Source organism: Lolium rigidum, chromosome 6, assembly GCF_022539505.1.
Source record: "Lolium rigidum isolate FL_2022 chromosome 6, APGP_CSIRO_Lrig_0.1, whole genome shotgun sequence".
Classification (NCBI taxonomy): domain Eukaryota; kingdom Viridiplantae; phylum Streptophyta; class Magnoliopsida; order Poales; family Poaceae; genus Lolium; species Lolium rigidum.
This window is the reverse complement of record NC_061513.1, coordinates 70,597,139-70,612,953: the sequence shown is the minus strand read 5'-3', so window position 1 is coordinate 70,612,953 and position 15,815 is coordinate 70,597,139. Positions and strand designations below refer to the sequence as shown.

The 15,815-nt window shown below is 41.0% G+C and overlaps 1 protein-coding gene and 1 pseudogene across 1 annotated transcript; one reads left to right on the top strand and one right to left on the bottom strand.

The window, feature by feature from the left end:
* The first annotated feature begins 4,414 nt into the window (after positions 1-4,414).
* On the top strand, positions 4,415-5,812 carry LOC124662784 (uncharacterized acetyltransferase At3g50280-like). The gene has a single exon (XM_047200577.1). The coding sequence runs from the start codon at positions 4,415-4,417 to the stop codon at positions 5,810-5,812; it is 1,398 nt and encodes a 465-aa protein (XP_047056533.1).
* A 1,833-nt stretch (positions 5,813-7,645) lies between these two features.
* The window catches only part of LOC124662783, a 43,165-nt pseudogene continuing 34,995 nt past the window's right edge, over positions 7,646-15,815 (bottom strand).

The following is a 15,815-nucleotide window of genomic DNA, read 5'->3' as shown; positions in this document are numbered from 1 at the left end:
CGTCGTCGGGTTTGTCGTCGGGTCGCTTCCATGTGGGCTAGGAGTACACGTGGGAGGACACACGTACATGATGTCTGTGGCGTGTTCGCTCCCCATATTTGGTGGACGGATGGTCGCGCCAGACGGATCGATTCGTTTGGGTTGATCCGCTGGAGCGTGCGCACCAGGTCCTCCTATCCACGTGGACCAGTTCGGACGCGGCATGACCGTTTGGATCACGTCGTTGGAGATGTCCTAAGACTCGAGGGAAAAATCTCTAAGACCAAGAAAACACATAACTCGCCTCATTAGTTCATACACCAAAATGTTCACATGCATGAGAGAGTTGAGAGGAGAACATGCATTGGGCATTGGGGGAGAGACGAAAATATAATACAGGCCTTATAATATCTAATAATTTTTAACAACTTATAAAACTTATAATCTCTAACTGAAGGCAGTATTATATTTGTTGTTATATCCGTTTCACAATTCTTCTCATGGTTCCGTAACTTTTCTCATAGTTTTAATTTAAATATGAATTAAAACCAGATAAAAATTATGAGATGAAGACAGTAAAAATATATAATTGTGTTTGACTGCTATCAGTTGTTTTTATTAAGAAAACATTATTTAGTGCACGGAGAATTTGACTACTCAAGGAAACTATGCTAGTGCGTTGCCACGCATAGATTTTCGCTGATTTTTTTTTACGGTCATAGATCGAAATCGATTTGTTCTTGATGGAGGAAAACGGGATGCAACTATCATCAAGAGTTACTGTTGGTTTCTTGTTGGACAGTGAATCAAACCTGAACTTATTTGTGCATGAATACTGGTTTTTCTTTGAAAACTTCTTCAATAACCATCTTGATAAAAATATATATACCTTGCGAACTACCAAATGGTGTCTACTACACAAATAGATGAGGAATACTTGCATATTGAGTTTTCCAACGTAGACCATATAAAACTACAAAATGGTACAACAGATAAGAAATAAGCACAAACCAACAACTACAACGAACATAATTCGTGGTTTTCATAAATGCTTCAGGGAGCCATTCTTCTGAGTATTATCCCGTTAGGATATACTTCGAAAGATATAATAAAAATTCAACCGATAACATAGAAATATGTAGGTAGTAGGATACACATCAAGAAACATTTTGTGCTTCATAAGTGACAGGTTGTATTTGGTAAAAAAGTATATGTACTGCATTATGGCATCCAACAAATATGAACATGAATAGAAAAATAGATTTGATAAAAAAAAACCCATGTCATATGTATATTAGGTATAAGGAAATTAAATTAAATTCACATGCGAACAAATGGGATATAGGGAACTATGGGGCACACTCTCCCCTTTCATGCATAAACACAAGCACCATTCATATAAGGGTTGAATCATCCTAAACTCGTATTGGATATCCCATGTAATGACTACTTGCATATATAAAAAACTAGACAAAAAATCTAGAGAAAATTTTCATGCACATGTAGTTCAAATTTAACCTATTTTCTGTGAAATCGCTAGAAAGATGTTTAAATGGAAAAAGCAGCTAAAAAAGTTTGGAAATTCAGAAAGTTAGGAATTGTCCATTAAATGTTGTCTAGTTTAAGTGAAAATTGGTGCGCTGCCATTTTTTTACACCACATTCTTTGCACTTGATTCACAAAGAAACCCACTTTGGGCACTTAAAAAATAAAAAAAAACTGTGCGAAAACAATTTGACCTCCCGTAGCAGCATTGTCTGTCTTGCCAATATACAGTTTTGTATATTTATTATATATGCACATTGTCACAAACAATGACATCAATATGGCCATGAACATGGTCACTTGGCTTGAAAGCCATGAATATTTATAGATGATAGTCCGTTTGTGATTGTTTTTCAAATAAAGGGAGTATGAAAAAATTATGTTTATCATTTATCTTTGCAACAAAAATATAAAAAAAAACCAAATACGCAAAGTTTACATTTTTTGGATTATTTATTTTACAGTACCCTTAAAAGAATACGAGCCATCCATTTGTGCCGATCTAGTGGACAAAATTAACTGGTACTCCATCATAGATAGTAATATCCATGGCTTTTGGTGGCTCATCCGTGGAGGACAAAAGTTGTCTCACTTCTTGATCGATGATCCTTCGAGCGCGTACATATGAACTATGACCACAAACCGTTCCTAGCGCCGGCGGCCGCCACACCTTCTAAATTTCTCCAGTCGCTAGGTTAGAAAATCGCCCATTAAAACCGCAAGAAAGTCTATAATACCCCAGATACGAGCGGTCAGATTTAATTGGTACTCCATGTAACTTCGAGGGAGTACCAGGGTACAGTAAAAACTCTCCTAAAATATGGTAAAAATTGTAGCTATAACTATTCATATCAAGGAGTTAAATCTTGCTAAACTTGCATTGATTATCCTATGTAATTATTACTCCCTCCGCTCCATGTTAAATGTCGCCCATTCGGAAATATTTAAACACATTTGGATGAGTGACAACTAATATGGAACGGATGAGCAATTGTGTACCCATGTACGTCCGCGGCCTTGGAACTCCTTTCTCCTTATTTGGTACTAGAGTTTTGGTATGCATTGGAGATAATCCTCACCAAACTCTAAATCCCACTTATTTCTAGAATCATGTTTGGTACTAGAGTATTGAGCGAATTTAAGCTTCACTTTTCCTTAAATCTTAGTGTATTTTTCTTAATCCTCAATACTCTATCCCTACGTAGTGAATTTGGGATGAATTTTTTTGAAAATTAGATGATGGTAACGATTTTCAAAAAAATTCAAAAAATTAGATGACGGTAACAATTTTTCTTAATCCTCAATACTCTATCCCTACGTAGTGAATTTGGGATGAATTTTTTTGAAAATTAGATAACTTTGGAGTATTATCCACACTCATTCCAACAAAAACTTCAACACCAATTAAAAGCTGTAGGATTCGGATGGCGCCGAAGCCGCCGACTTGTGAGCACGATAGGCACGCAACACGACAGCCAAAACCCACAGCGTAAAGGAGCAGAGAAGAAACAGAAGAGCTCATTGTGCAGCACTCACCCGAATCAGCACACTGCTTTCGCTTTTCTTTCCACTACTTTCGGGATTCACTTCAGGCAACCGCGGAACGCACATCAGTTCCCGTTCTCTGGGTGCATCACTGCATGAACGCCTCTCGGCTTTGTGCATAATCCTCACCGCAGCTCTCTCTGTCAGAAAGCTTTTCCTTTCTAGCAGAATAAATTATCGACACCACAAGAGGGCTACTACTAAGCGTGGCGTGAACTCCTTCAATTGTAAGAAAAATTAGAATCCTGTTCCTTGTTGCCTATGTCTATCTACTGCCCTGCTGACTTACGAGTTTTTTGTGGTCCTTCTCGGATTTCCTGCTCGCCGATGCCATGCGTTTTGGTGACCGACTTTATATAGACGGTGTTCCTCCGTTTTGCGCGGTCGCTCTCATGCCTAGGGTGGTTGTAGAAGTTTGTTTCGTGACATGGGGGTCACCGGTGGTTCTCAACTGCTGATGGTTATCCTTGTGGTGGGCGTTGAAGCTTATTCGAAAATATTACACGACTCCCCTGTGCACAAGTCAGGACGTTCATGAGCGTCGTGTCCCTTCCTAGAGGCGCTGTTGTGAAGTTTCCCCCTTTGAACTATGGAGACTCGTCTGCTCACTCACGCAGTTATCTAGTTCCCTAGGTGTTGGTGGTCCTTTGCTAGACAGCCTAGTGTGCTACTTCAGTTTGGTGCAGCTACACGGATTGGTGGCTCGGTGCTTGAAGGTTCAGACTGAGCTGCCGGTGTTAGGCTGAGGCCTCGAACGTTCTTGTAGATCTTGTAGTTTGAAGCCTTATTCTCCGTTGTATGGTCTCTTTTTGGTTTAGGTTTTAGTTTTGCACCCTTGCTTGTGTCTCTAGCTGGTAACTCCAGTTTTTTTTTTTCTGTTGTTATTGTTACTCCTAATCAGTTGATGGCTTTGTTAATTTAAAGTCATACACATCGAGCCTTATGTTTAAAAATTAGTGCCCCGTCGTCTACGAGTGCCCCACACCTTGGTCTATTGGTTGTGAATCTTGTGCGTGTTATGTTTAGTCCTGAACACGATGACTGAATTAATAACTTGACGTAATTCAGTCTTCTTATATAGCCGTTATGAAGGTTCAGAGAAGGCCTCCTCCAGCTAGGTGAGCCAAATTGGGTAGATAAAATACAAGTGTTGTGAATCTTGTGCCTGTTTTGAACTTGTTCACACCCAGAGATGCCGTATTTTGTTGTTTTATAGAAGCCTACGCCGTACTACTATTAAAGAGTGGCAAGATCGCATCAGCTTGAGTACTGTCTATCATACATTCATACTAGAAAGCAAGCAGCTCTGCTCATACCCACTTACAAGAAAAGAAAGCAGAGCGAGATGGGCAATGAGCAGATGGAAGCAGGAGCCGCCGAAGCCGTCCGGATCGTGTCCCGGCGCATGGTCCAGCCGCCGATGGAGGAGGAGGAAGTGGTGGACATACAGGTCAAGCCCTGTGACCTCCGCCTCATCACCGTAGACTACATACAGAAGGGCATACTCCTGCCCAAGCCTCCCGCCGGCGGAGAGCGCCTCGTCGACACCCTCGCCGTCTCCTTCGTGCGGGCCTTGGCCGGCAGGTTCTATTCTTTGGCCGGCCGGCTCGTCGTGAAGCATCACACCGATGAGACCATCTCCGTCGTGCTGCGCTGCACCGGGGAGGGCGCTGAGTTCGTCCACGCCGTGGCGCCTGGTGTCACCGTCGAGGACATTGCCGCCTCCGTCTACACACCTTCGGTTGTCCGGGACTTCTACCCATTCAACCATGTGCTCGGCGCGGACGCTGCCATCAAGTCTCTGCCGGTGCTGGCGGTGCAGGTCACCGAGCTCGACGACGGCATCTTCATCGGTTTGTCCATGAACCACTGCGTCGGCGACGGCACCACTTTCTGGGCATTCTTCAACGCCTGGTCTGGGATCAGCCGAGGTGGCAACAACAGTGACGACCTACACGAGGTATCCAAGCCGGCGCCCGTTATCCAGCTCCAGAAATGGTTCGCCGACGACGGCAGCCCCGTTCCAGTCCACATGCCATTCAGTAAGCTGCAGGACGTTGTTCGGCGCTTCGAGCGCCCCGCGGTGGAGGAATGCCTTTTCACCTTCTCTGCCGCCAGCATCAGGAAGCTCAAGGCCAGGGCCAACAACGAAATCGCCGGCACCGCCAACGTTACTATCTCCTCGCTCCAGGCCCTGCTCGCGCACCTTTGGCGGGCGGTGTCCCGCGCGCGGCAACTCCCACCGGGGCAGGAGACATCTTATTCCATGTTCATTGGGTGCCGTGGTCGCGTGAACGGCATGCCACAAGGTTACATCGGTAACGCCGTAGTGCTCGGAAAGGCAACCTCCGCCGTCGGGGAGATCCTAGAGAAGGGGTTAGGTTGGACAGCATGGCAGCTGAACCGCCTAGTGGCATCGTTTGACGAGGCCGCCATGGAGGATTGGCTGGATCGTTGGATTCAGGCGCCCGATTTCGAGTACATGGGGAGGCTATCATCCGGAGGGGCGGCGCTTATGACGGGGAGTTCACCGCGGTTCGACGTATTCGGGAATGACTTCGGGTGGGGAAAGCCGATTGCTGTACGGAGCGGCCCAGGGGACAAGATGGATGGAAAGGCGACAGTGTTCGAGGGGCCGGAGCGAGGAGGAAGCATGTCGCTAGAGGTTTGTGTTGCGCCGGATGTTCTGAAAAGGCTTGTGGCCGACATGGAGTTTATGGAGTCCGTAAGTATGCCTATGTGAGCTCAGAAACTTATGTATGCCCGGTTTGTATCATTGTATCTCTCTAGAATAATCAGTCACATGTACGTGACCATTTTTCTTTTAACCCACAACAATTTCAAAATAAAGAAAGGTGGCAATAAATCAGGCATGACCATTTTTTACAAGTCATATGAAGTCATACTTATGTTTTAATTTGTTGATTACACATTATGTTACCTCCATGGATCCATGCATTATTATTTGGGAGTGGCTAGGGAGCAGTTAACTGAGAATTTGTTATGTCTCAGTCGACCCCCTAGAAGCATGCAGCGAGCAGCGCATGAAGAGCAGCATATGCCCCATGCCCCATGTTTTGCTAGCTAGCTTCCTATTTGTTGAACGACATGTCGTACGGTTCTTCTAATTTGGACGGAGCTAATTAACAGTAGTTTCAATCCCACTTAGTCTAGTACTGGTACTTCACCGAAAATTAAAATTTAGACATTGAAAGTGCGAGTGATTTAAAATTGAAGAACAAGTAAAAAAACTAAAGAAAAAATATGGAAACAAAAATTATGCTAATTACATATTTCTTGAGAAAAGTGCAATTCATACAAAAAATTGGTTTTTAATTTTGCACATTGTTGGAGAAAAGTGCAACTAATATAAAAACCTCTAGTTGTACATTTCCGTAGAAAAGTGTAACTCGTATCACTACACGGTTCCTAGTTGCACATTTCTAGAAAAAATGCAGCTCATATAGAAAATCGGTCGCTGCTTTTACACATTGTTGGAGAAAAGTGCAACTAATCTAAAAACTTCTAGTTGCACATTTTCGTAGAAAAGTGTAACTCGTATCAATATACATGGTTCCTAGTTGCACATTTCTCGAAAAAAAATGCAACTCATATTAAAATCGGATGGAGTTGCACATTTTTTTAAGAAAATTGCAACTTACATAGAATATAGATTGATAGTTGCACATTTCTTGAGAAAAGTGTAACTCATTAAAAAAAATAGGTCGCTAGTTTTACACATTGTTGGAGAAAAGTGTAACTAATATAAAAACTTCTAGTTGCACATTTCAGTAGAAAAGTGTAACTCATATCAATACACGGTTCCTAGTTGCACATTTCTCGAACAAAAATGAAACTAATATTGAAATCGGATGGAGTTACACATTTCTTGAAAAAAGTGCAACTTACAAAGAATATAGATTGATAGTTGCACATTTCTTGAGAAAAGTGCAACTCATACAAAAAATCCAAATTGGTCGCTAGTTTTACACATTGTTGGAGAAAAGTGCAACTCGTGTAAAAAAACTTATAGTTGCACATTTATTTAGAAAAGTGTAACTCGTATAAATAACTAGTTGCTAGTTGCATATTTTTCGAGAAGAAATGCAACTCATATTGAAATCGGATGGAGTTGCACATTTCTTTTAAAAGGTGCAACTCACATCGAATATAGCTTACCAGTTGTACATTTCTTAAGAAAAGTGCAATCTACTTAAATGAAAAAAACTAGAAAATACTACCAACATAAAAATAATACATATGAGGCATGGTTGCACATTTTTTTAAAGGTCAACCACGAAAATGAAACTAAATTGTATACAGATAATAAAAATAATTAGAAAGAAGGCAAAATAAAAAAAAACGTGTCAGCACAAATGCAGGCTAATTTGCTCTTGCAAGTAGACGGGAAAAAACCGGTGAAAGAAGCAATATGAATATTTCGTAGTGGAAATACAACGTGAACTAACGATTGACCTGTTGGTTGAGAACAGGCGATGCGACTCTACGGGTCGTGGGTTCGACTACGCCGCCCGCGTAACTTTTTTTCTGACCATTTAGGCAGTTTTCACGAATCTTAAAGAACGATCCATCGGTTCTCAGTATCGACTGAGACATAAGAGAATCTCAGTCAACTGAGACTTAGCAAATCCGTTATTATTTCATACTTTCTTTCTTTTTTACACTTGAGAAATGGTTTGTTTGATTGTTTACATTTTCTTTCTTTTTCCAAATAAGAAAAAAAAGAGAAACTTTGGCGAGTGATGTTTTGGCACATGGGAATATATGCTCCCTTTATTTTGAAATACATGTTAGACACATTTTAAAATGTCAAAAAAATTGAAATAAAAATTTCGCACGTACATCTTCATGTGCTACGCGCTCACAAAGTCGTTTCATGAAAAATCAACATATCATGTGGCGTGTGTAAAAAAGACAAATTTTTGTGCTGAAACAAAGACTTGTCACAAGATAAATTTTCTCTTTTTCGCTTAGACTACAAAAAATATCATTTTTTCGTGAAACTTGACGAATACACATATATTATGGAGATGTACATGTAAATTTTTTTGTCAAAAGTTTTTAACACTTGGAAATATGTTTTTATGGTAGAGGGATCATACGCACCCGGGAGCCGAATTGAGTTTCTGGAACTTTGACGACTAAATAACAACATAGCTATTTCTGACATGATTGAGAAATAACAATTTTAAAGTTTGTATAAAGAACTCTTCGGTCTGCATATAGGGGTCGTGAGAAATGCAATGGTGGGAGCAGTCGTCGCAAGTGGCGTCTCAAGTGTATACTAGGACTCTAGGAGTGTCCTTCTCCTTTGATAGTTTGCAACGGTGAGTGCACATTCGTTGAGTGGGCAATAACCTTTGAAAAGGCTGCCTGAAATTCGGCAAAGCCTTTGTTGAGTGCTTGTACTTACCAAACCAGCAACCCTGTTGGCCAACAACCTTTGCCAAGTAGAAATTGGAGCAGGCTGACAAGCTAAAGATCCAATGGAGATAATGTCAAGCTAATTTGGTTGTTCATATCCATGGTAAAAAGACCTGGATGAGAGGTGAATGCAAGTTTTAAGTAAGAAACTAAAATCGAGAGCCTTAACTCATTAATTCAAAAACAAAGTTGAGAAGATTTGGATTCGACGAGATAACACTCATTTTAATCAATTCGGTGCAGATTCACGCTGTCTCTTAAAAGCACTTATGTGAAAATATAGTAGTTTATGTTAGTGTAATTAGCCTTAAGATAATCACCATTAGGATGTAATCCCACATTTAGAACATCTTAACATGTGCAAAAGTGGTGGTACTAACCAGAATTGGGACAGTATCCATGGCAATTGCCATAGCGTCTCCTCACGCGGTGTTAGTTGATGAAGAGGCCACATTGACGGTGTAGCCGTGCATGAAGCCCATAGACGTCGGCACTGGTTTCCGGTGGTGGTAGGCGGTGGTAGTTCGACCTTCTTGTTCTCTTTCGTACTTTTAGAGTCGTTTGTTTAGGATTTCCCTTGGTATGTCAGTTGGATAAGTCTACGACGGGATGACTCATCTTTTATATTGTTAGGGCAATATGCTTGTTGTATTACCAGGGGGCCAAAGGCTACAATATATAGTACATGTACAGGTGCAAATATGCAGGAAGCCCCCTAACATATGGGGAAACTACAATATACAGATATATACTCTAACACCCCCCCTCAAACTCATGGTGGATCCACAACACTGAGTTTGGAGAGTAAAAAGTCATGCTGCCCTCGAGTTTGTGCCTTTGTAAAGAAATCCGCCAACTGCAAATCTGAAGGCACATAATGAACCGCAACAACCTCATCCTGCACCTGAGCACTTGTATAAAAAGCATCAACACCAATATGCTTGGTCAGCTCATGCTTGACCGGATCACGTGCAATACTGATAGCACCTGTCTTGTCGGACAAAAGTGGAGTGGGTGTCGTAACGAGACCCCAAAATCTGCAAGCAACCACCGTAACCAGGTCACCTCAGCAATCAACAAAGCCATAGCCCGCAGCTCAGCCTCAACACTCGAACGAGAAACCGCTACCTGTTTCTTCGTCTTCCAAGCAACAAGCGAACCACCAAGAAACACACGATGAAGCGAGAAAGTGAACGACGATCCGTAGGATCACTCGCCCACGTAGCATCCGAGTAGCACTGGAGCTGGAGAGAGCTAGAACGAGGAAAGAAAAGGCGACGAGTGATCGTGCCACGAAGGTAACGAAGAACACGGAGGAGATAACTGTAGTGAACAGTGGTAGGAGCTGAGACAAACTGACTCAGAATATGAATGATACGTCTCCGACGTATCGATAATTTCTTATGATCCATGCCATATTATTGATGATACCTACATGTTTTATGCACACTTTATGTCATATTCGTGCATTTTCTGGAACTAACCTATTAACAAGATGCCGAAGTGCCAGTTGTTGTTTTCTGCTGTTTTTGGTTTCAGAAATCCTAGTAACGAAATATTCTCGGAATTGGACGAAATCAAGACCCAGGGGCCTATTTTGCCACGAACCTTCCAGAAGACCGAAAGGGATACGAAGTGGGGCGACGAGGCGCCGCCACCATAGGGCCGCGCGGCCAAGGGGGTCCCGCGCCGCCCTATGGTGTGGGCCCCTCGTCGGCCCTCCCGACTCTGCCCTTCCGCCTACTTAAAGCCTCCGTCGCGAAACCCACGATGCGAAAAACCACGATACGGAAAACCTTCCGAGACGCCGCCGCCGCCAATCCCATCTCGGGGGATTCGGAGATCTCCTCCGGCACCCTGCCGGAGAGGGGATTCATCTCCCGGAGGACTCTACACCGCCATGGTCGCCTCCGGAGTGATGAGTGAGTAGTTCACCCCTGGACTATGGGTCCATAGCAGTAACTAGATGGTTGTCTTCTCCTCTTTGTGCTTCATTGTTGGATCTTGTGAGCTGCCTAACATGATCAAGATCATCTATATGTAATACTCTATGTTGTGTTTGTCGGGATCCGATGGATAGAGAATACCATGTTATGTTAATTATCAAGTTATTACATATGTGTTGTTTATGATCTTGCATGCTCTCCGTTATTAGTAGAGGCTCGGCCAAGTTTTTGCTCTTAACTCCAAGAGGGAGTATTTATGCTCGATAGTGGGTTCATGCCCGCATTGACACCGGGACGGTGACGAGAAAGTTCTAAGGTTGTGTTGTGCTCGTTGCCACTAGGGATAAAACATTGGCGCTATGTCCGAGGATGTAGTTGTTGATTACATTACGCACCATACTTAATGCAATTGTCTGTTGCTTTGCAACTTAATGTCTGGAAGGGGTTCGGACGATAACTCGAAGGTGGACTTTTTAGGCATAGATGCAGTTGGATGGCGGTCTATGTACTTTGTCGTAATGCCCAATTAAATCTCACTATACTTATCATGACATGTATGTGCATTGTTATGCCCTCTCTATTTGTCAATTGCCCGACTGTAATTTGTTCACCCAACATGCTTTTATCTTATGGGAGAGACACCTCTAGTGAGCTGTGGACCCCGGTCCATTCTTTTATGCTTGAAATACAAATCTCGTTGCAATACTTGTTTTTACTTGTTTTCTCCGCAAACAATCATCTTCCACACAATACGGTTAATCCTTTGTTACGGCAAGCCGGTGAGATTGACAACCTCATCTGTTTCAGCTGGGGCAAAGTACTTTGGTTGTGTTGTGCGGGTTCACGTTGGCGCCGGAATCCCGGTGTTGCGCCGCACTACATCCCGCCGCCATCAACCTTCAACGTGCTTCTTGGCTCCTCCTGGTTCGATAAACCTTGGTTTCTTTACGAGGGAAAACTTGCTGTCTGTGCGCATCATACCTTCCTCTTGGGGTTCCCCAACGAACGTGTGAAATACACGCCATCAAGCTCTTTTTCGGCGCCGTTGTCGGGAGATCAAGACACGCTGCAAGGGGAGTCTCCACTTCTCAACCTCTTTACTTTGTTTTTGTCTTGCTTTATTTTATTTACTACTTTGTTTGCTGCACTTATATCAAAACACAAAAAAATTAGTTGCTAGCTTTACTTTATTTCTTGTCTTGTTTGCTATATCAAAAACACAAAAATTAGTTTACTTGCATTTACTTTACCTAGTTTGCTTTATTTACTACTCTGCTAAAATGGCTACCCCTGAAAATACTAAGTTGTGTGACTTCACTAGCACAAATAATAATGATTTCCTATGCACACCTATTGCTCCACCTGCTACTACAGCAGAATTCTTTGAAATTAAACTTGCTTTACTGAATCTTGTTATGCGAGAGCAATTTTCTCAGTGTTAGTTCGATGATGCTGCTGCCCATCTCAATAATTTTGTTGAACTATGTGAAATGCAAAAGTATAAAGATGTAGATGGTGACATTATAAAATTAAAATTGTTTCCTTTCTCATTAAGAGGAAGAGCTAAAGATTGGTTGCTATCTCTCGCCTAAGAATAGTATTGATTCATGGACTAAATGCAAGGATGCTTTTATTGGTAGATATTATCCCCCTGCTAAAATTATATCTTTGAGGAGTAGCATAATGAATTTTAAACAATTGGATAATGAACATGTTGCTCAAGCTTGGGAAAGAATGAAATCTTTGGTTAAAAATTGCCCAACCCATGGACTCGACTACTTGGATGATCATCCAAACCTTCTATGCGGGACTAAATTTTTCTTCGCGGAATTTATTGGATTCAGCTGCTGGAGGTACCTTTATGTCCATCACTCTTGGTGAAGCAACAAAGCTCCTTGATAATATGATGGTTAATTACTCTGAATGGCACACGGAAAGAGCTCCACAAGGTAAGAAGGTAAATTCTGTTGAGGAATCCTCTTCCTTGAATGATAAGGTTGATGCTATTATGTCTATGCTTGCGAATGATAGGACTAATGTTGATCCTAATAATGTTCCATTAGCTTCATTGGTTGCCCAAGAAGAACATGTTGATGCAAACTTCATTAAAAATAATAATTTCAACAACAATGCTTATCGGAACAATTCTAGTAATAACTATAGGCCATATCCTTATAATAAAGGTAACGGTTATGCTAATTCTTATGGGAATTCTTACAACAATAATAGGAATACACCCCTGGACTTGAAGCTATGCTTAAAGAATTTATTAGTACACAAACTGCCTTTAACAAATCACGTTGAGGAAAAGCTCAATAAAATTGATATTCTCGCTTCTAAGGTTGATAGTCTTGCCTCCGATGTTGATCTTTTGAAATCGAAAGTTATGCCTAATAGGAATATTGAAAATAAAATTGTTACTACAGCAAATGCCATCCAAGTTAGAATTAATGAGAATATAAGATTAATGGCTGAGCTGCGTGCTAGGTGGGATAGAGAAGAAAATGAAAAACTAGCTAAAGAGAAAAATGTAGTTAAAGTTTGGACTATTACCACCACTAGCAATGCTAATGATTCACATGTTGCTGCACCTCCTACTATTAATGGTAAAATAATTGGTGTTGGCAATGCTTCTAATCCTAGTGCAAAGCGCGCAAAATTACCTGAAACTGCTAAAACTGCTGAAACTGCCTGTGATAAAACTGCTAAAAAATTTTCCAACCTTGGGGATGATAATCCCATTGCTTTAGATTGTAATGATTTAGATTTTGATGATTGCCACATCTCTGAAGTTATAAAGTTCTTGCAAAAACTTGCTAAAAGTCCCAATGCTAGCGCTGTAAGCTTGGCTTTCACAAAACATATTACAAATGCTCTCATAAAAGCTAGAGAAGAAAAACTAAAACTTGAAACTTCTATTCCTAGAAAGCTAGAGGATGGTTGGGAGCCCATCATTAAAATGAGAGTCAAAGATTTTGATTGTAATGCTTTATGTGATCTTGGTGCAAGTATTTACGTTATGCCTAAGAAAGTCTATGATATGCTTGACTTGCCACCATTGAAAAACTGTTATTTGGATGTTAATCTCGCTTGATAATGCTAAAAAGAAACCTTTGGGGAGAGTTGATAATGTTCATATTATGGTTAACAATAACCTTGTCCCCGTTGATTTTGTTGTCTTGGATATTGAATGCAATGGATCATGCCCCATTATATTGGGAAGACCTTTTCTTCGAACCGTTGGTGCTACTATTGATATGAAGGAAGGTAATATTAAATATCAATTTCCTCTCAAGAAAGGTATGGAACACTTCCCTAGAAAGAGAATGAAGTTACCTTATGATTCTATTATTAGAACAAATTATGATGTTGATGCTTCATCTCTTGATGTTACTTGAGTTACACTTTCTGCGCCTAGCTGAAAGGCGTTAAAGAAAAGCGCTTATGGGAGACAACCCATGTTTTTACTACAGTATTTTTGTTTTATATTTGAGTCTTGGAAGTTGTTTACTACTGTAGAAACCTCTCATTATCTTAGTTTTATGTTTTGTTGTGCCAAGTAAAGTCTTTGATAGTAAAGTAAGTACTAGATTTGGATTACTGCGCAGTTCCAGATTTCTTTGCTGTCACGAATCTGGGTCTACCTCCCTGTAGGTAGCTCATAAAATTAAGCCAATTTACGTGCATGATCCTCAGATATGTACGCAACTTTCATTCAATTTGAGAATTTTCATTTGAGCAAGTCTGGTGGCCTAATAAAATCCATCTTTACGGACTGTTCTGTTTTGACAGATTCTGCCTTTTATTTCGCATTGCCTCTTTTGCTATGTTGGATGAATTTCTTTGATCCATTAATGTCCAGTAGCTTTATGCAATGTCCAGAAGTGTTAAGAATGATTGTGTCGCCTCTGAACATGTTAATTTTTATTGTGCACTAACCCTCTAATGAGTTGTTTCGAGTTTGGTGTGGAGGAAGTTTTCAAGGATCAAGAGAGGAGTATGATGCAATATGATCAAGGAGAGTGAAAGCTCTAAGCTTGGGGATGCCCCGGTGGTTCACCCCTGCATATTCTAAGAAGACTCAAGCGTCTAAGCTTGGGGATGCCCAAGGCATCCCCTTCTTCATCGACAACATTATCGGGTTCCTCCCCTGAAACTATATTTTTATTCCGTCACATCTTATGCACTTTGCTTGGAGCGTCGGTTTGTTTTTGTTTTTGTTTTGTTTGAATAAAATGGATCCTAGCATTCACTTTGTGGGAGAGAGACACGCTCCGCTGTAGCATATGGACAAGTATGTCCTTAGGCTCTACTCATAGTATTCATGGCGAAGTTTCGTCTTCGTTAAATTGTTATATGGTTGGAACTGGAAAATACTACATGTAGTAATTCTAAAATATCTTGGATAATTTGATACTTGGCAATTGTTGTGCTCATGTTTAAGCTCTTGCATCATATACTTTGCACCCATTAATGAAGAAACACTTAGAGCTTGCTAATTTGGTTTGCATATTTGGTTTCTCTAGAGTCTAGATAACATCTAGTATTGAGTTTTGAATAACAAGGAAGACGGTATAGAGTCTTATAATGTTTTCAATATGTCTTTTATGTGAGTTTTGCTGCACCGTTCATCCTTGTGTTTGTTTCAAATAACCTTGCTAGCCTAAACCTTGTATCGAGAGGGAATACTTCTCATGCATCCAAAATCCTTGAGCCAACCACTATGCCATTTGTGTCCACCATACCTACCTACTACATGGTATTTATCCGCCATTCCAAAGTAAATTGCTTGAGTGCTACCTTTAAAATTCCATCATTCACCTTTGCAATATATAGCTCATGGGACAAATAGCTTAAAAACTATTGTGGCATTGAATATGTACTTATGCACTTTATCTCTTATTAAGTTGCTTGTTGTGCGATAACCATGCTTCTGGGACGCCATCAACTATTCTTTGTTGAATATCATGTGAGTTGCTATGCATGTCCGTCTTGTACGAAGTAAGAGAGATCTACCACCTTAATGGTTGGAGCATGCATATTGATAGAGAAGAACATTGGGCCGCTAACTAAAGCCATGAATCATGGTGGAAGTTTCAGTTTTGGACATATATCCTCAATCTCATATGAGAATAATAATTGTGGCCACATGCTTATGCATTAAAGAGGAGTCCATTATCTGTTGTCCATGTTGTCCCGGTATGGATGTCTAAGTTGAGAATAATCAAAAGCGAGAAATCCAAAATGCGAGCTTTCTCCTTAGACCTTTGTACGGGCGGCATGGAGGTACCCCATTGTGACACTTGGTTAAAACATGTGCATTGCAAAGATCCGGTAGTCCAAGCTAATTAGGAC